Source organism: Lissotriton helveticus, chromosome 5_1 (assembly GCF_964261635.1).
Source record: "Lissotriton helveticus chromosome 5_1, aLisHel1.1, whole genome shotgun sequence".
Taxonomy (NCBI): Eukaryota; Metazoa; Chordata; class Amphibia; order Caudata; family Salamandridae; genus Lissotriton; species Lissotriton helveticus.
The window spans coordinates 16,286,065-16,306,920 of record NC_136065.1 but is presented as its reverse complement, the minus strand read 5'-3'; the positions used below and the strand labels follow the sequence as shown (position 1 = coordinate 16,306,920).

General features: G+C 52.9%; 1 protein-coding gene across 2 annotated transcripts in view; it reads left to right on the top strand.

Moving 5' to 3' along the window:
• LOC144754064 (HLA class II histocompatibility antigen, DM alpha chain) overlaps nucleotides 1-20,105 on the top strand; it is a 66,137-nt gene extending 46,032 nt beyond the window's left edge. The window contains exons 5-6 of one of the 2 annotated variants that reach the window (XR_013594643.1): nucleotides 15,186-18,363; nucleotides 18,410-20,105. Coding sequence is in view for 1 of the 2 variants with exons in the window: in XM_078641582.1 (XP_078497708.1) it covers nucleotides 15,186-15,190 (5 nt within the window). In the remaining variant the exon portion in view is untranslated. Of the gene's footprint in view, nucleotides 1-15,185 lie in introns of both variants that reach the window. The other variant, XM_078641582.1, reaches the window with a different exon arrangement.
• The last annotated feature ends 751 nt before the right edge of the window (nucleotides 20,106-20,856 follow it).

Here is a 20,856-nt window from a genome sequence, read left to right as displayed (position 1 = left end):
GTACCTGCCTCGCACACGCACCTAGGCAGATGCACGGTCCCACGCACTCGGATGTGCACGGCCGGTTTCGCTTCCCTGGTTATTAATCTCCTGCATGAGTGGGACATTTCTATAGCACCGATGTCTGCCCATGGAGTCAAGGCGCGCTGGTAAGGTGGGAGGTTGGCTTCAGTGCCGGCGTCACCAGGACTGCGTCTCGCAGCGCTTGCCTTGGGCCGTGACGCATCTTCAAGCCGCTGCCTGCCCCGGGGCTCCTGCGTCTCATAGGCTCAGACGCGTCTACCTGGTGTCGAGGCGCTGCCTGCTCCGGGCTCTAGAGTCTCATAGCGCCTTCCTTGGGCCGTGACGCGTCTGCTGGTGTCAAGCGCTGCCGGCTCCAGGACGCCAGTGACTCATAGCGCTTCCTTGGGCCGTGACGCATCTTCAAGCCGCTGCCTGCTCCGGGGCTCCTCTTGCCTCGTTTTGGTGCTTGCCTGCGAGGCGCGTGCGGGGCTCTCGTGCACAGACTGTAGTGTGTTAGACTCCCTCCATGGATGCATTGATGACGGGTCCTTTCCATATTCCAGGGTCACTTTTGGAATGATGATAGTGTGTTAGGTTTGAGGTGCTCTACCTCCTTCTTGTTTTCAGTGAGTTTCAGTAAGCTGGAAAAATGGTGAGTTTTAGTAAGGTGGAGTCATTGGTGAGTTTCACGAAGCTCTCACTATTGGTGAGTTTCAGGAAGCGGGGTCCATTGGTGAGTTTCAGGAGTCAGGCTGGGTCCATTGGTCAGTTTCAGTAAGCTGCGGCCATATATGGATTTCAAGAAGTGGGCCATTGGTCAGTTTCAGGAATTTGAGGCTATTGGTCAGTTTCAGGAGGCTGGGTCCATTGGTGGATTTCAAGAAGTGGGCCATTGGTCAGTTTCAGTAAGCTGAGGCAATTGGTGAGTATCGTGAAGCTGGGTCCATTGGCCAGTTTCTTAAAGTTGACGCTATTGGTGAGTTTCAAGAAGCTGCGTCCATTGGTGAGTTTCATGAATATAGGGCCATAGGTCAGTTTCAAGAGGGTGGGGCCATCAGTGAGTTTGAGGGCACTGGGGCTCTTGGTGAGTTTCATGAAGTTGGTGCTGTTGGTGAGTTTCAGGAAGCGGGGTCCATTGGTGAGTTTCAGGAGGCTGGGCCCATTGGTGAGTTTCAGGAGGCTGGGTCCATTGGTGAGTTTCAGGAGGCTGGGTCCATTGGTGAGTTGCAGGAGGCTGGGTCCATTGGTGAGTTGCGGGAGGCTGGGTCCATTGGTGAGTTTCAGGAGGCTGGGTCCATTGGTGAGTTGCAGGAGGCTGGGTCCATTGGTGAGTTGCAGGAGGCTGGATTCATTGGTGAGTTGCAGGAGGCTGGGTCCATTGGTGAGTTTCAGGAGGCGGGGTCCATTGGTGAGTTTCAGGAGGCGGGATTCATTGGTGAGTTTCAGGAGGCTGGGTCCATTGGTGAGTTTCAGAGGGCTGGGTCCATTGGTGAGTTGCAGGAGGCTGGGTCCATTGGTGAGTTGCAGGAGGCGGGGTCCATTGGTGAGTTTCAGGAGGCTGGGTCCATTGGTGAGTTTCAGGAGGCGGGGTCCATTGGTGAGTTTCAGGAGGCTGGGTCCATTGGTGAGTTTCAGGGAGCTGGGTCCATTGGTGAGTTTCAGGAAGCTGGGTCCATTGGTGAGTTTCAGGAGGCTGGGTCCATTGGGGAGTTGCAGGAGGCGGGGTCCATTGGTGAGTTTCAGGAAGCGGGGTCCATTGGTGAGTATCAGGAAGCTGGGTCCATTGGTCTGTTTCTTAAAGCTGACGCTATTGGTGAGTTTCAAGAAGCTGCGGTCATTGGTGAGTTTCATGAATATAGGGCCATAGGTTAGTTTCAAGAGGGTGGGGCCATCAGTGAGTTTGAGGGCACTGGGGCTCTTGGTGAGTTTCATGAATTTGGCGCCGTTGGTGAGTTTCAGGAGGCGGGGTCCATTGGTGAGTTGCAGGAGGCTAGGTCCATTGGTGAGTTGCAGGAGGCGGGGTCCATTGGTGAGTTGCAGGAGGCTGGGTCCATTGGTGAGTTGCAGGAGGATGGGGCCATTGGTCAGTTTCAGGAGGCTGGGCCATTGGTGAGTATCAGGAAGCTGGGTCCATTGGTCTGTTTCTTAAAGCTGACGCTATTGGTGAGTTTCAAGAAGCTGCGGTCATTAGTGAGTTTCATGAATATAGGGCCATAGGTTCGTTTCAAGAGGGTGGGGCCATCAGTGAGTTTGTGGGCACTGGGGCTCTTGGTGAGTTTCATGAATTTGGCGCCGTTGGTGAGTTTCAGGAGGCGGGGTCCATTGGTGAGTTGCAGGAGGCTAGGTCCATTGGTGAGTTGCAGGAGGCTGGGTCCATTGGTGAGTTTCAGGAGGCTGGGTCCATTGGTGAGTTGCAGGAGGATGGGTCCATTGGTGAGTTGCAGGAGGCTGGGTCCATTGGTGAGCTGCAGGAGGCGGGGTCCATTGGTGAGTTGCAGGAGGCTGGGTCCATTGGTGAGTTGCAGGAGGCTGGGTCCATTGGTGAGTTTCAGGAAGCGGGGTCCACTGGTGAGTTTCAGGAGACGGGGTCCATTGGTGAGTTTCAGGAGGCTGGGTCCATTGGTGAGTTTCAGGGGGCTAGGTCCATTGGTGAGTTGCAGGAGGCTGGGTCCATTGGTGAGTTGCAGGAGGCGGGGTCCATTGGTGAGTTTCAGGAGGCTGGGTCCATTGGTGAGTTTCAGGAGGCGGGGTCCATTGGTGAGTTTCAGGAGGCTGGGTCCATTGGTGAGTTGCAGGAGGCGGGTCCATTGGTGAGTTGCAGGAGGCTGGGTCCATTGGTGAGTTTCAGGAGGCTGGGTCCATTGGTGAGTTTCAGGAGGCTAGGTCCATTGGTGAGTTGCAGGAGGCTGGGTCCATTGGTGAGTTGCAGGAGGATGGGTCCATTGGTGAGTTTCAGGAGGCTGGGTCCATTGGGGAGTTGCAGGAGGCGGGGTGCATGGGTGAGTTTCAGGAGGCTGGGTCCATTGGTGAGTTTCAGGAGGCTGGATCCATTGGTGAGTTTCAGGAGGCTGGGTCCATTGGTGAGTTTCAGGAGGCTGGGTCCATTGGGGAGTTGCAGGAGGCGGGGTGCATGGGTGAGTTTCAGGAGGCGGGGTCCATTGGTGAGTTGCAGGAGGCTGGGTCCATTGGTGAGTTGCAGGAGGCAGGGTCCATTGGTGAGTTTCAGGAGGCTGGGTCCATTGGTGAGTTTCAGGAGGCGGGGTCCATCGGTGAGTTGCAGGAGGCTGGGTCTATTGGTGAGTTGCAGGAGGCTGGGTCCATTGGTGAGTTTCAGGAGGCTGGGTCCATTGGTGAGTTTCAGGAGGCGGGGTCCATTGGTGAGTTTCAGGAGGCTGGGTCCATTGGTGAGTTGTAGGGAGCTGGGTCCATTGGTGAGTTTCAGGAGGCTGGGTCCATTGGTGAGTTTCAGGAGGCGGGGTCCATTGGTGAGTTGCAGGAGGCGGGGTCCATTGGTGAGTTTCAGGAGGCTGGGTCCATTGGTGAGTTGCAGGAGGCGGGGTCCATTGGTGAGTTTCAGGAGGCTGGGTCCATTGGTGAGTTTCAGGAGGCTGGGTCCATTGGTGAGTTTCAGGAGCTGGGGCAGTTGGTGAGTTTTAGGAGGCTGGATCCATTGGTGAGTTGCAGGAAGCGGGGTCCATTGGTGAGTTTCAGGAAGCTGGGTCCATTGGTGAGTTGCAGGAGGCTGGGTCCATTGGTGAGTTTCAGGAGGCTGGGTCCATTGGTGAGTTTCAGGAGCTGGGGCAGTTGGTGAGTTTTAGGAGGCGGGGTCCATTGGTGAGTTTCAGGAAGCTGGGTCCATTGGTGAGTTTGAGGAGGCTGGGTCCATTGGTGAGCTGCAGGAGGCGGGGTCCATTGGTGAGTTGCAGGAGGCTGGGTCCATTGCTGAGTTGCAGGAGGCTGGGTCCATTGGTGAGTTTGAGGAGGCTGCGTCCATTGGTGAGTTGCAGGAGGCGGGGTCCATTGGTGAGTTTCAGGGAGCGGGGTCCATTGGTCAGTTTCAGTAAGCTGCGGCCATAGATGGATTTCAAGAAGTGGGCCATTGGTCAGTTTCAGGAATTTGAGGCTATTGGTCAGTTTCAGGAGGCTGGGCATTGGTGAGTATCAGGAAGCTGGGTCCATTGGTCTGTTTCTTAAAGCTGACGCTATTGGTGAGTTTCAAGAAGCTGCGGTCATTAGTGAGTTTCATGAATATAGGGCCATAGGTTAGTTTCAAGAGGGTGGGGCCATCAGTGAGTTTGAGGGCACTGGGGCTCTTGGTGAGTTTCATGAATTTGGCGCCGTTGGTGAGTTTCAGGAGGCGGGGTCCATTGGTGAGTTGCAGGAGGCTGGGTCCATTGGTGAGTTGCAGGAGGCTGGGTCCATTGGTGAGTTGCAGGAGGCGGGGTGCATGGGTGAGTTTCAGGAGGCTGGGTCCATTGGTGAGTTTCAGGAGGCTGGGTCCATTGGTGAGTTTCAGGAGGCTGGGTCCATTGGTGAGTTTCAGGAGGCGGGGTCCATCGGTGAGTTGCAGGAGGCTGGGTCTATTGGTGAGTTGCAGGAGGCTGGGTCCATTGGTGAGTTTCAGGAGGCTGGGTCCATTGGTGAGTTTCAGGAGGCGGGGTCCATTGGTGAGTTTCAGGAGGCTGGGTCCATTGGTGAGTTGTAGGGAGCTGGGTCCATTGGTGAGTTTCAGGAGGCTGGGTCCATTGGTGAGTTTCAGGAGGCGGGGTCCATTGGTGAGTTGCAGGAGGCGGGGTCCATTGGTGAGTTTCAGGAGGGTGGGTCCATTGGTGAGTTGCAGGAGGCGGGGTCCATTGGTGAGTTTCAGGAGGCTGGGTCCATTGGTGAGTTTCAGGAGGCTGGGTCCATTGGTGAGTTTCAGGAGCTGGGGCAGTTGGTGAGTTTTAGGAGGCTGGATCCATTGGTGAGTTGCAGGAAGCGGGGTCCATTGGTGAGTTTCAGGAAGCTGGGTCCATTGGTGAGTTGCAGGAGGCTGGGTCCATTGGTGAGTTTCAGGAGGCTGGGTCCATTGGTGAGTTTCAGGAGCTGGGGCAGTTGGTGAGTTTTAGGAGGCGGGGTCCATTGGTGAGTTTCAGGAAGCTGGGTCCATTGGTGAGTTTGAGGAGGCTGGGTCCATTGGTGAGCTGCAGGAGGCGGGGTCCATTGGTGAGTTGCAGGAGGCTGGGTCCATTGCTGAGTTGCAGGAGGCTGGGTCCATTGGTGAGTTTGAGGAGGCTGCGTCCATTGGTGAGTTGCAGGAGGCGGGGTCCATTGGTGAGTTTCAGGGAGCGGGGTCCATTGGTCAGTTTCAGTAAGCTGCGGCCATAGATGGATTTCAAGAAGTGGGCCATTGGTCAGTTTCAGGAATTTGAGGCTATTGGTCAGTTTCAGGAGGCTGGGCATTGGTGAGTATCAGGAAGCTGGGTCCATTGGTCTGTTTCTTAAAGCTGACGCTATTGGTGAGTTTCAAGAAGCTGCGGTCATTAGTGAGTTTCATGAATATAGGGCCATAGGTTAGTTTCAAGAGGGTGGGGCCATCAGTGAGTTTGAGGGCACTGGGGCTCTTGGTGAGTTTCATGAATTTGGCGCCGTTGGTGAGTTTCAGGAGGCGGGGTCCATTGGTGAGTTGCAGGAGGCTGGGTCCATTGGTCAGTTTCAGGAGGCTGGGTCCATTGGTGAGTTTCAGGAGGCTGGGTCCATTGGTGAGTTGCGGGAGGCTGGGTCCATTGGTGAGTTTCAGGAGGCTGGGTCCATTGGTGAGTTTCAGGAGGCCGGGTCCATTGGTGAGTTGCAGGAGGCGGGGTCCATTGGTGAGTTTCAGGAGGCTGGGTCCATTGGTGAGTTGCAGGAGGCGGGGTCCATTGGTGAGTTTCAGGAGGCTAGGTCCATTGGTGAGTTTCAGGAGGCTGGGTCCATTGGTGAGTTTCAGGAGGCTGGGTCCATTGGTGAGTTTCAGGAGGCTGGGTCCATTGGTGAGTTGCAGGAGGCTGGGTCCATTGGTGAGTTTCAGGAGGCTGGGTCCATTGGTGAGTTGCAGGTGGATGGGTCCATTGGTGAGTTGCACGAGGCTGGGTCCATTGGTGAGTTGCAGGAGGCGGGGTCCATTGGTGAGTTGCAGGAGGATGGGTCCATTGCTGAGTTGCAGGAGGCGGGGTCCATTGATGAGTTGCAGGAGGCGGGGTCCATTGGTGAGTTTCAGGAAGCGGGGTCCATTGGTGAGTTTCAGGAGGCTGGGTCCATTGGTGAGTTTCAGGGGGCTGGGTCCATTGGTGAGTTGAAGGAGGCTGGGTCCATTTGTGAGTTTCAGGAGGCGGGGTCCATTGGTGAGTTTCAGGAGGCTGGGTCCATTGGTGAGTTTCAGGAGGCTGGGTCCATTGGTGACTTTCAGAAAGATGGGTCCATTGGTGAGTTTGAGGAGGCGGGGTCCATTGGTGAGTTTCAGGAGGCTGGGTCCATTGGTGAGTTTCAGGACGCGGGGTCCATTGGTGAGTTGCAGGAGGCTGGGTCCATTGGTGAGCTGCAGGAGGCTGGGTCCATTGGTGAGTTTGAGGAGGCTGGGTCCATTGGTGAGTTTCAGGAGGCTGGGTCCATTGGGGAGTTGCAGGAGGCTGGGTCCATTGGTGAGTTTCAGGAGGCTGGGTCCATTGGTGAGTTTCAGGAGGCTAGGTCCATTGGTGAGTTTCAGGAGGCTGGGTCCATTGGGGAGTTGCAGGAGGCGGGGTGCATGGGTGAGTTTCAGGAGGCTGGGTCCATTGGTGAGTTGCAGGAGGCTGGGTCCATTGGTGAGTTTCAGGAGGCTGGGTCCATTGGGGAGTTGCAGGAGGCGGGGTCCATTGGGGAGTTGCAGGAGGCGGGGTGCATGGGTGAGTTTCAGGAGGCGGGGTCCATTGGTGAGTTGCATGAGGCTGGGTCCATTGGTGAGTTGCAGGAGGCAGGGTCCATTGGTGAGTTTCAGGAGGCTGGGTCCATTGGTGAGTTTCAGGAGGCGGGGTCCATTGGTGAGTTTCAGGAGGCGGGGTCCATTGGTGAGTTGCAGGAGGCTGGGTCTATTGGTGAGTTGCAGGAGGCTGGGTCCATTGGTGAGTTTCAGGAGGCTGGGTCCATTGGTGAGTTTCAGGAGGCGGGGTCCATTGGTGAGTTTCAGGAGGCTGGGTCCATTGGTGAGTTGCAGGAGGCGGGTCCCATTGGTGAGTTTCAGGAGGCTGGGTCCATTGGTGAGTTGCAGGAGGCGGGGTCCATTGGTGAGTTGCAGGAGGCGGGGTCCATTGGTGAGTTTCAGGAGGCTGGGTCCATTGGTGAGTTGCAGGAGGCGGGGTCCATTGGTGAGTTTCAGGAGGCTGGGTCCATTGGTGAGTTTCAGGAGGCTGGGTCCATTGGTGAGTTTCAGGAGCTGGGGCAGTTGGTGAGTTTTAGGAGGCTGGATCCATTGGTGAGTTGCAGGAAGCGGGGTCCATTGGTGAGTTTCAGGAAGCTGGGTCCATTGGTGAGTTGCAGGAGGCTGGGTCCATTGGTGAGTTTCAGGAGGCTGGGTCCATTGGTGAGTTTCAGGAGGCTGGGTCCATTGGTGAGTTGCGGGAGGCTGGGTCCATTGGTGAGTTTCAGGAGGCTGGGTCCATTGGTGAGTTTCAGGAGGCGGGGTCCATTGGTGAGTTGCAGGAGGCGGGGTCCATTGGTGAGTTTCAGGAGGCTGGGTCCATTGGTGAGTTGTAGGGGGCGGGGTCCATTGGTGAGTTCCAGGAGGCTAGGTCCATTGGTGAGTTTCAGGAGGCTGGGTCCATTGGTGAGTTTCAGGAGGCTGGGTCCATTGGTGAGTTTCAGGAGGCTGGGTCCATTGGTGAGTTGCAGGAGGCTGGGTCCATTGGTGAGTTTCAGGAGGCTGGGTCCATTGGTGAGTTGCAGGAGGATGGGTCCATTGGTGAGTTGCAGGAGGCTGGGTCCATTGGTGAGTTGCAGGAGGCGGGGTCCATTGGTGAGTTGCAGGAGGATGGGTCCATTGCTGAGTTGCAGGAGGCGGGGTCCATTGATGAGTTGCAGGAGGCGGGGTCCATTGGTGAGTTTCAGGAAGCGGGGTCCATTGGTGAGTTTCAGGAGGCTGGGTCCATTGGTGAGTTTCAGGGGGCTGGGTCCATTGGTGAGTTGAAGGAGGCTGGGTCCATTGGTGAGTTTCAGGAGGCGGGGTCCATTGGTGAGTTTCAGGAGGCTGGGTCCATTGGTGAGTTTCAGGAGGCTGGGTCCATTGGTGAGTTTCAGAAAGATGGGTCCATTGGTGAGTTTGAGGAGGCGGGGTCCATTGGTGAGTTTCAGGAGGCTGGGTCCATTGGTGAGTTTCAGGAGGCGGGGTCCATTGGTGAGTTGCAGGAGGCTGGGTCCATTGGTGAGCTGCAGGAGGCTGGGTCCATTGGTGAGTTTGAGGAGGCTGGGTCCATTGGTGAGTTTCAGGAGGCTGGGTCCATTGGGGAGTTGCAGGAGGCTGGGTCCATTGGTGAGTTGCAGGAGGCTAGGTCCATTGGTGAGCTGCAGGAGGCTGGGTCCATTGGTGAGTTTCAGGAGGCGGGGTCCATTGGTGAGTTTTAGGAGGCTGGATCCATTGGTGAGTTGCAGGAGGCTGGGTCCATTGGTGAGTTTCAGGAGCTGGGGCAGTTGGTGAGTTTTAGGAGGCTGGATCCATTGGTAAGTTGCAGGAGGCTGGGTCCATTGGTGAGTTTCAGGAGGCTGGGTCCATTGGTGAGTTGCAGGAGGCTGGGTCCATTGGTGAGTTGCAGGAGGCTGGGTCCATTGGTGAGTTGCAGGAGGCTGGGTCCATTGGTGAGTTTCAGGAGGGTGGGTCCATTGGTGAGTTTCAGGAGGCTGGGTCCATTGGTGAGTTGCAGGAGGCTGGGTCCATTGGTGAGTTTCAGGAGGCTGGGTCTATTGGTGAGTTTCAGGAGGCTGGGTCCATTGGTGAGTTGCAAGAGGCTGGGTCCATTGGTGAGTTTCAGGGGGCTGGGTCTATTGGTGAGTTTCATCAGGCTGCGTCCATTGGTGAGTTGCAGGAGCTGGGGCAGTTGGTGAGTTTTAGGAGGCTGGATCCATTGGTGAGTTGCAGGAGGCTGGGTCCATTGGTGAGTTGCAGGAGGCTGGGTCCATTGGTGAGTTGCAGGAGGCTGGGTCCATTGGTGAGTTTTAGGAGGCGGGGTCCATTGGTGAGTTACAGGAAGCTGGGTCCATTGGTGAGTTTGAGGAGGCTGGGTCCATTGGTGAGCTGCAGGAGGCGGGGTCCATTGGTGAGTTGCAGGAGGCTGGGTCCATTGCTGAGTTGCAGGAGGCTGGGTCCATTGGTGAGTTTGAGGAGGCTGCGTCCATTGGTGAGTTGCAGGAGGCGGGGTCCATTGGTGAGTTTCAGGGAGCGGGGTCCATTGGTCAGTTTCAGTAAGCTGCGGCCATAGATGGATTTCAAGAAGTGGGCCATTGGTCAGTTTCAGGAATTTGAGGCTATTGGTCAGTTTCAGGAGGCTGGGCCATTGGTGAGTATCAGGAAGCTGGGTCCATTGGTCTGTTTCTTAAAGCTGACGCTATTGGTGAGTTTCAAGAAGCTGCGGTCATTAGTGAGTTTCATGAATATAGGGCCATAGGTTAGTTTCAAGAGGGTGTGGCCATCAGTGAGTTTGAGGGCACTGGGGCTCTTGGTGAGTTTCATGAATTTGGCGCCGTTGGTGAGTTTCAGGAGGCGGGGTCCATTGGTGAGTTGCAGGAGGCTGGGTCCATTGGTGAGTTGCAGGAGGCGGGGTGCATGGGTGAGTTTCAGGAGGCTGGGTCCATTGGTGAGTTTCAGGAGGCTGGGTCCATTGGTGAGTTGCGGGAGGCGGGGTCCATTGGTGAGTTTCAGGAGGCGGGGTCCATTGGTGAGTTGCAGGAGGCGGGGTCCATTGGTGAGTTTCAGGAGGCTGGGTCCATTGGTGAGTTTCAGGAGGCTGGGTCCATTGGTGAGTTTCAGGAGGCTGGGTCCATTGGTGAGTTGCAGGAGGCTGGGTCCATTGGTGAGTTTCAGGAGGCTGGGTCCATTGGTGAGTTGCAGGAGGATGGGTCCATTGGTGAGTTGCAGGAGGCTGGGTCCATTGGTGAGTTGCAGGAGGCGGGGTCCATTGCTGAGTTGCAGGAGGCGGGGTCCATTGATGAGTTGCAGGAGGCGGGGTCCATTGGTGAGTTTCAGGAAGCGGGGTCCATTGGTGAGTTTCAGGAGGCTGGGTCCATTGGTGAGTTTCAGGGGGCTGGGTCCATTGGTGAATTGAAGGAGGCTGGGTCCATTGGTGAGTTTCAGGAGGCGGGGTCCATTGGTGAGTTTCAGGAGGCTGGGTCCATTGGTGAGTTTCAGGAGGCTGGGTCCATTGGTGAGTTTCAGAAAGATGGGTCCATTGGTGAGTTTGAGGAGGCGGGGTCCATTGGTGAGCTGCAGGAGGCTGGGTCCATTGGTGAGTTTGAGGAGGCTGGGTCCATTGGTGAGTTTGAGGAGGCTGGGTCCATTGGTGAGTTTCAGGAGGCGGGGTCCATTGGTGAGTTGCAGGAGGCTGGGTCCATTGGTGAGTTTGAGGAGGCTGGGTCCATTGGTGAGTTTCAGGAGGCTGGGTCCATTGGGGAGTTGCAGGAGGCTGGGTCCATTGGTGAGTTGCAGGAGGCTAGGTCCATTGGTGAGCTGCAGGAGGCTGGGTCCATTGGTGAGTTTCAGGAGGGGGGGTCCATTGGTGAGTTTTAGGAGGCTGGATCCATTGGTGAGTTGCAGGAGGCTGGGTCCATTGGTGAGTTTCAGGAGCTGGGGCAGTTGGTGAGTTTTAGGAGGCTGGATCCATTGGTAAGTTGCAGGAGGCTGGGTCCATTGGTGAGTTTCAGGAGGCTGGGTCCATTGGTGAGTTGCAGGAGGCTGGGTCCATTGGTGAGTTGCAGGAGGCTGGGTCCATTGGTGAGTTGCAGGAGGCTGGGTCCATTGGTGAGTTTCAGGAGGGTGGGTCCATTGGTGAGTTTCAGGAGGCTGGGTCCATTGGTGAGTTGCAGGAGGCTGGGTCCATTGGTGAGTTTCAGGAGGCTGGGTCTATTGGTGAGTTTCAGGAGGCTGGGCCAATTGGTGAGTTGCAGGAGGCTGGGTCCATTGGTGAGTTTCAGGAGGCTGGGTCTATTGGTGAGTTTCAGGAGGCTGCGTCCATTGGTGAGTTGCAGGAGCTGGGGCAGTTGGTGAGTTTTAGGAGGCTGGATCCATTGGTGAGTTGCAGGAGGCTGGGTCCATTGGTGAGTTTCAGGAGGCTGGGTTCATTGGTGAGTTGCAGGAGGCTGGGTCCATTGGTGAGTTGCAGGAGGCTGGGTCCATTGGTGAGTGGCAGGAGGCTGGGTCCATTGGTGAGTTTCAGGAGGCTGGGTCCATTGGTGAGTTTCAGGAGGCGGGGTCCATTGGTGAGTTGCAGGAGGCTTGGTCCATTGGTGAGTTTCAGGAGGCTGGGTCCATTGGTGAGTTTCAGGATGCTGGGTCCATTGGTGAGTTGCAGGAGGCTGGGTCCATTGGTGAGTGGCAGGAGGCTGGGTCCATTGGTGAGTTTTAGGAGGCTGGGTCCATTGGTGAGTTGCAGGAGGCTGGGTCCATTGGTGAGTTGCAGGAGGCGGGGTCCATTGGTGAGTTTCAGGAGGCTGGGTCCATTGGTGAGTTTCAGGAGGCTGGGGCCATTGGTGAGTGGCAGGAGGCTGAGTCCATTGGTGAGTTGCAGGAGGCTGGGTCCATTGGTGAGTTTCAGGAGGCTGGGTCCCTTGGTGAGTTTCAGGAGGCTGGGTCCATTGGTGAGTTTCAGGGAGCTGGGTCCATTGGTGAGTTTCAGGAGGTTGGGTCCATTGGTGAGTTTCGGGAGGCTGGGTCCATTGGTGAGTTTCAGGAGGCTGCGTCCATTGGTGAGTTTCAGGAGGCTGGGTCCATTGGTGTAGGAGAGTAGGGTCTGCTATCCTATGGTCACCCCAAATTTTTGCTTTTTGCTTCACTGGTTTTCGACTACTGAGGCTGTGGGCCTGCTGATCAGACCCCCAGCCTGCTGTTCTCTCACTAAATTACTGATACATGTGCTATAGGCACATAACCCAATTGGAAATGGACTCCTTGTCAGCCCCTGTATAATGCACTATAGGTGCCCAGGGCATAGGGGTCACCAAGGCCTACCAGGGGCTGCAGCATATCTTTTGCCACCCCTGGCTGGTTCTTAAATTGACACAACTGGCTGATCACTCAGCTGGGGTAAGGTGGTGTAACCACCCCTTGCTTAGATATAGTATACCTATATCTAAACCTATATCTGGACACATATTAACCCATGAGCCACTCCTATGGAAGGCCTCATCAATCCTGGAGGCAGAGTGTGTGGTTTCATGTGAGATGGAGCTCTAGCATGAGCTGAGCCTGTCTGCAGCTGTCAGGAACAACTCCCTAAGCTGTTTCAGGGTAACGCCATACCATATACTCTTAAGTGCCTTATAATCCTCGCGGTTATATAGCATCTTTGGTTTGGCTTTATCAAAACATGTCGTGTAAGGTGTCATACGATTTGGAATACTATCCCCTCGCCAGTTCTGGCGACGGGGATAGCATTCCACCCCTCTAGAGGGGTAAGACATGTTACTTTACTTAAATGCGGTTAATTTCTAAAAGGGCCTTAGATCCACAAAATGGATGCCTCTGCCACAGACACGGGTCTGGACCCCTGCAGCTGACCGAAACTCAGCCAAATGGGGCCTGGACAAAGGGTTTCCTGTCGCAGGGGGGTTTTACCACCCTCCAGACAGGAGATAGTGGATTGTAGCAGGGAGGTCTGAAAGAAACCAGACACTGCTTGGGGCGCACAAGGCTGCCCCTTGCATGATCCGGCCAAACCGGTTCTGGGGCACTCCAGCCCTCGTGCCAGGGCGGCCTGGATCAAAGGAAAGGGGTGTATCCACCCCCTTCCTGGGTCCCACCCATAGGAGGGGACCTAGCAGGTAATCACGCCCCCCAGATTCGAATAAGAGTGGGAGCAGTGCCAATGCACTTTAGATTTCCTGAACGAAACATAAGAAACGAAACTCTGGACCCTTGGACCTCCTACTCAACGAGGAAGCCCGAAGAATCTCCCTTGTGGTCAAGGAGTGACCACCCTGTGTAAACAGGCACCATCCAGCCCTCGACGTCTACTTTGTCGCAGTTCCCGCCGGAACTCGAGCGACTGAGATCGACGAGATCAAGCTTGCCTGTCTTCCTACAGCCCGATCCACAGTCCCTGCAGAGCTGAGACCCGTGGAGGCGACCGGAAGCGTGGGGCACGCCATCTTGAATTGACCACGAGACGCTGACCGTGCAGCCCACGAGTGACCCTCGAAGCTGTACACCGGGGTTTGAGAAGCCCCAACCCTGAGCCACTCTTGCAACGAAGTTCAGCCCTCCACACTCGACGAGTGCTGCGTGGGGCCCTTCTGCTCCATTTGGCTCAACGCGTTGGCCCGGTCACTTGCCAGCCGGCTAGTGGTCCCTGTGCCGACGAAACTACAAAAACGACTTGTGAATCTGGTTGCTCCAGATCCACACCAGCTCCCCTGAAAAGGAGCCCCCACTCTGACCTTCCTGGTTCGAGTGAGAAGCAATCTCCCGGTTCCGCGTGGATTGCTTTTGCCAAGTGTTGTTTGCTCCAATCTTGAAGCCGACAGCGCCGACAGCGAGAGCCTGCGTGGGACAGATCGTGACCTGCTCCTGGACGTCGCAGATGCCCCAGAGCCCACGTGACAGCGGAGAGAAGCGCCTCGACGACCACCTGATTGCGCCCGACATTGCCTGGTTCCGTCCTGGTTCCACCCTGGTCACTGCTGAGTGACCCAGACTCTGTCCCCTCTGCTTTCAGGTACTTTTCGACTTGAGTCCACCCTTGGACTCCACCGGACACTTCTCTTTCACCCCGCCTGCAGCCCTTTCAGCTTCAAGCACCAAGAGCCTGCGTGACGAAACCCGACTCAACTTCGACCCTATGCACCCGCTTCCTGTGGGTGAGGTAACTTTGCTCCGCCGGTGTTCCCACACTGGTACACATCTCTAGGGTCTGTGTCTTAAGTTTTGTTCCTCTAGGTTCAGCGGAAGTGTCCTTAAACTTTAACTTTACAACTTTTACGCACCATTGGTTAACATTGGTGCATGCGTGCGCTTTCCGCACTGCTCCCGAATCCCGTGGGCCGTTCCCGACTTCAGCATTGCTTGTCTCGACTGCTCCCAGCGATTCCCTAGGCCCTAGGCCTAACCACTGCTCGAGTGGCATCTCTTATACCACTTGTTTAGTATATGGTTTGAGTGGCCCCCTGCCCTCATCCATAATTGTGCAACTTTGTATGTTTAAACAGTGCTTTTGATTTAACGCTTGTGCCCCTTTATTCATAAAGAATACTGGGGATTGTTTTTAGTAATAAACCCATATATGTTTATAATATATACTTGTGTGGTGTCCTTTCATTTGATATTACAGGATTGTATGTGGTAAAACAGCTCGCTTAACACGACCTCTTAAGTTAAGCCTTTAGGCTGCTTAGTCCATGCTACCCCTAGGATAGCTTGTCTAATAAGGTTGACTTACAACCAGACACCATAAGGGATTGTTTGGTCTGATAATCGGTGGTTCCAGAATTGGAAACATCACCTATCAGGCCAACTTCTCACAATTGGTGAGTGGCAGGAGGCGGGGTCCATTGATGAGTTTCAGGAGGCTGGGTCCATTGGTGAGTGGCAGGAGGCTGTGTCCATTGGTGAGTTGCAGGAGGCTGGGTCCATTGGTGAGTTTTAGGAGGCTGGGTCCATTGGTGAGTTTTAGGAAGCTGGGGCTGTGGGTGAGTATCAGGAAGCTGGGTCCATTGGTGAAATTCAGGAAGCTGGGTCCATTGGTGAAATTCAGGAAGCTGGGTACACTGGTTTGTGTCAGGACAGTGGACCTTTCAGATCTTCTGTTCTAGCAAAAGAGACGTCAGAGAGTTGGGCTCCTCTTTAGCCCTCTTTTTGCTTAAGCCCAATGTTTACGTTTTTTAGTATACTTGGTTAGCTGTGGCGAGGTGACAGGGTGCTTCGAATGTTTGTGGGCACCACCATAGTCACAGCTCTAACCTCTTTTCTCTCTTGTGTGTGTTTCCTTCAGAATGACCCTGGACAGACAGATGGCCAGAAGAGGAAGAACCACTGTTGCTGTCTCCCACGCTGCTCCCCTCATCCAATCCTTTCATCCTGGATTCTCGCTCTGCTCCTGGCCTGAGTGTCAAGGTCGGTCCAAGGGCAGACCCGCGTCAAGGCAGAGGTAAAGGTCAAGATACCCTAGAGACGAGCAGGGGCAGAAACACAACCACCCTCCAGCCTACCACCCACCACAGACCCAAGATGTGTTGGTCTTTCCAGCCTCATAACCATTACAGTCACCCCTTCCCTACCAAGGAGGCATGTGTCATACAGTCAACATGGATTAAGCTCTTCAGTATGGCGATGGCGTGCATTGTGCCCCCTCCTTCCTTGAGGACATGTAACAGAGAACTAACATGCACTGGACATGTATCGCACAAGACAGGGATGTCACACCTCAGTGGACCTTGAACCTCACTCTGTCCTGTTAAGAGAACACATAACAGAGAAATAACATTTCTTAAACCTGCAAGGGTAAGGAGCATCGCCCCCTAACATGTAAAGAAGCATGCAGTGCACACAGCTGACAAGTAAGCCTGGGCGGTAAATTCCGTTCCGCTCACCGAATTTGGGTAATTTTGCGTTCCGCAGAGAACGCGGAATTGCCAAGAATTCCACGATCCGCTGCTTCACGGAATTTTTTGCTTGTTCGCACTTTCAAAATGTGTGTTTGCAAGATATTTCTCCCCGAGCACGCACACAGCATTCGCGAACAGGAAAAAAGTATCGCAAATGGGCACAACAAGCAATTCTGCGTGTTTGTGGAACACCAACATCAAACTCAGAATGAGCATGTGTTAAGACTGCGCTATCATATGGTGACAACATGCCAGCTGTGGTCTTTGGGAGAATCTGACCTCCAATGGCAAAGCGTATCCCTCTGTCACTGGGGTTTACAGAGAAGGACCGGGATGGCTGATCCATGCCTTAGGATGACGTCCTAAAGTATACAAAAAGTGATGGAGGGAAGGTTTCAATTAATCTGAGCAACTGGTAATTACTTGGGCCGCATCACAGTCCATCATTATTTTGCACACCATGCCACCTCAGTTTGGCCCCAGCTATATGCAAATCAGTCTTGAACCTGCTCCAATCAGAACAGTCCAGGCCGAGCAGCCAAGCAGGTTCTCTCTGAACCGACACAAGCGACCCAGGACCAGTTTCACCCTTGTTGGGGGCTCATCAGCCGGGTGCAGCTTGGTTCCTGTAATACAGTGTGCACGGGACCCACGTCTGGGCATACCCATCCCACTTAGGGTGACATACAAAAATATACAAAAAGGGATGGATGGAATGCTTGAATTAACCGTAGGCACTGCTAGTTATTCGGGGCCCCACCCCAGTCCATTGCTATTTTGCACACCATGCCACCTAAGTTTCAACACAGCTATAGGCAAATTAGTCTTGACCCGGCTCCATTTTTAGGATATCCAAGAAAAATAAATTTACATACAAGTAATTTGAATATTTTTCATAGTCAATAGGGGGTGGGGTGTATCCGAATATTGTGTGCAGAAATATCCTATGACACAAACATTGTTTCCTGAATTCAAAAATACTGTCCACTGGGCGCAGATTTTCTATTTTTAACCCCCTAGGGGATATTTTTGTACACACCATTTAGGATGTCATATTTATGTCAGATGATATTCTTACAACAATATTCTGCCACTGGTTAGCCTGAGAATTGGCCTTAACCTGGCCCTGCTGCGCCTATGCTGGACACCCTTCTCTTAGTACACTTTACACTTTTGGCAGCTAGTGGACATTGGGTCTGTGAGTTTGCATTCACCTTGAACCCTCAACCATGCGTCTGGTCATCAGCAGCTGGGATGATTTAAAGCGCTGAGAATGAGTGAAGAGCATGAGGGAAGGTGGCCATTGGGAGGGCGCATCCTGCAGGCCATATTAGGGGTGTTTGACGTGGACATAAGCTACACTACTACGCAGTGGATAGGACGAGGGTGAGAACATGGGTCATTATCTGAGGAATGTCTCCTGGAGGGGGCAAGTGTTCAGGTCCACAGATTGAAAAGGTTTGTAAAGATTGTGTTTCTGACCTGGAGTGGAGTTTAAGGCTCAGATCCCACAGTCTGAGGCTGGATATAGACTTTGGTGGTTACAGAAAATCTTTGAATCTGTGAAGGAAGTTCTGAACATTCAGTGGTATTCTCCATACGGCAGTGTCGATGCGATGGTGGAATCTCCACCTGCTGTTTTTCCCTCCGGATAAAGTGCATCCTCCACAAATTAGTGTTTTCTGTCAAGCTGAACTCCAAACCAGGGTTTAGTCCCTACTCTGCGTGGACATCGAGGGCACATGCGTTCCATAGCAGGGCAACCACGTGCGTAAATCATGTTGCCGCAACATTTTGCCCTCAACTCTGAATAGATGTGGAGTACTAAAAAAACTACCCAGTGGCAGATGGTAAGAAAACTTTGAGGGGTTGGGGGTCCCACACACACACATGCAAACTCACTTACCACCATGCATTCACATGGAGACACGCGTACACACACCCCTTCACAACACTCACAAATAAACATAGATTCACACATGCACACATGCACCAGTCAATCAAACACAACACTTACCTGCTGCAGCTCTCAGGGAGGGAAGCCTTGGAGGTGCCGGGAGAGTTGGGACTGCAGCCTCCCCTCATTGGCTGACCGCCCTACCTAGTCACAGACTAGGATGGGGTCAGAAAGACTTCTGACCCCACCCACTCTATTAAGAGGTGTCATTGATAGACACTCCTACCAGGGCACTTTAGGGCTTAAAACTGAAGCACCCAGGTACAAGGCTATCACTGATGCGCCCCCTCGCCACGAGACAGACGGCCTCTAGGACCTTTGCTGAGCTGACGAGGTCACACCCACAGGGGCTGTGACATCATCAGCCCAGCACAGTTCAGCTCAGGCAGCCAGGCGCCTGCGCATTAAGCACATGTCTAGCTCTTGGCTGCCTGACCTGATAATAAGAGCATCTGCCAGGAACATGACGGACACTCGCACAGGGAGATTAACGCCTACATGCATCAATGTTGCCGTTTGGGAATCCTTAATTGCGAAAATTAAGGAATCGCAATTAAGGATTCGCAAACGGCAATGTATGAATAATTCCCCTTTTTTTTAGCAATTCGGTAATTTTCCTTAATTGCGATTCACAATTTGCGAATCGCAATTAAGGAAAACCCTTCCCATTCATTCCTATGGGCCAAGAGGCCCATAGGAATCAATGGGAAGGCATTTACAATTTGCGATTTTCAATTTGCGAATCGCAAATTGAAAATGCAATTGCAAGGGTGCACGGGGGGGGTCCAAAGAACCCCTCCCTGCACCCCTGAAATTAAACTTAAGTGCAATTTACAAACACACATGTCTCAAGGACATGTGTGTGTGTATAATGCAACTTTCAAAAATGCATTTTTGTGCATGTTTGAAGGTTTTCAGTAAATTAGCACGAGGGTCAACCTCATGCTAATTTACCCCTTCCAAATTGCTAATTCGCAATTTAAAAATGATCATGCATTGCCTTTCAGTAATCTGAAATTGCGATTTCCGAAATGCAATCGCAATTTTAGAAATCGCAACATGATTGCCATTCCTAAAATTGCGAAATACATGATGCATTCCACTTTTGATAATTGCATTCACAAACGGCCGATAATTGCGATTCGCACGTTTGCGAATGCAATTATCGTTGATGCATGTGCCCGTTAATGTCTAAAAGGTGCAGGGGTGTGGCCCCTCTGCCCATAAGGACAGGCCGATGTGGAAAGAAAATATAAGCCAAATGGTGGTGGTAACTGAGGTTTTCTTGTGTCAAAACCTTTTCTTCAGTTGCAAAGCCTGCTATTCACAAAATTACAGGTTTGTGACAGCACAAAAGGCAGGTCAGAATGTATAATACTAATCCACTAAAATAATCCCTTCCTACCTTGTGATTTGCTAAAGAATGTATCAATATTCATCTAAAAGCCATAAGTCATATAACACCTGCCTAAAGGATAAGGTGGCCATTCGTAAAGTGGGCCCCGGTTCAGCTGTCAACTTGTGAATATAGGCATTTGTGACTGAGAGAAGCAAGGGCCCCGAAAAGCCCATTCAAAAAATGGCAACCTTTAATTTTTTAAAAGGCCTGGGCTGCTATAAAGAATTCTCTCAAAGTGACTAAAGTGATACCAGTCTGCTGACCCTCGCCGGCCGCCATCCCTGCATTCACAGTCATTCACATGCAATCGCAAAACAAATGCCTTTTCACACAGTAAGGAGCTAAGCGCTACTTGATGCCTTGCGAATGGTGAATGTGCAAAAGTCAGGTCGGTTCCCAAAGCAGACACTGTGCAAAATGCTGACTGGTTTGCGAGCTGATTGTGGCTATGGTAGCACCTCCAGTTATTCCCCATTCCTCCCACTGTAACTCTTAATCCAAAGTTAGTGCTGAGCGACAGGGGTATTGCCTCTGGATATAACCTCCAGAGTTTGCCGAGGATTATACTTTTCGTACATACTGCGTTTTACAAGCTCCACCATTTTCCCATGCCCGGCCGCACCATGCCCGCTTTACCCTCAAACCCACTGCTGCTTTCTCAGGAACTTTGGCTCGAGCCAATGCACTTGCAGCTATGGCTGCTTCCTCCACCTGTGATTGGTGGAGAAGGCTGTGCAAGGCTTTTCAGCTACAGTTTAATCCCAATAAATGCTGTTTCTTGTATCTCCATTTTTTAATGGAATTGTCTAAGTTAACCAAATATTGATTATCAATTAAATGCCTTCATGTAAACATAAAGTGCCAATGATTATAAAAATGAATAATAGAGAAATAAAGAAAAATGTACCTGTGTGGCCTTAACCTGAGGAAAATAAAGAATGTTTGTTACAATGGACTCAAGATTCTGATTTGTTAGAAACTGAAGCCAGTGTGTTAACTTGAGGGTGACTCAAACCCACCCCACTCCTGAAAGTGATGTCCTAGTAAAGGGGGGGGGGGGCAGATTGAGTTTTAGCCTCTGTATGTAAAGGGCTTCCCCGAGCTAGGAAAGAAGGTGTAGCCTAACCACCCTTGATGCAGATGGTTGATCTGGGCTATATCAATGAAGGACCAGGTTTTAAGTCTCTTCCTAAAAAGCAGATTCTTGTCTACGAAGAGACCTTCCGTAGCCTTGGAACAAGAGCCGAGGAAGCCCGTCCCCCTTCCCTGATGCCCCAACTCTGGCGCTTGGGAGAGGTTCTGATACTTCTGTCTCAGAGATCGACTTGGGACCGAACTGATGACTTTGGATTGTTTCGGTATGTGGAGCACACGCTGCTGTTTCTTCCTCACAGAGACCCAGAGGAGATCGTACCGATGGTTGGTCAAATGTCCTCTGACGAGGACTCGAAGCCGCAAGTAAGGACCAACGTTCTGAACTACTGGACATACTAATGGGAGTATCTGGGAAGACACAAATGTAAAGAACTTCTGTTGGCCAACCTTGAAGGCAACCAAGCAGGCCTCTTTCCAATCCATAAATGGCTGAAAAATACTGCCCTCATGTCATAATTACTTGTGGGCCAAGGGTGAGATTTTGTGCAAGTGAAACACTAATTGTGAACATTGGTTGAGGGTACTGGGGAGTGTCCTTGCTGGAAGC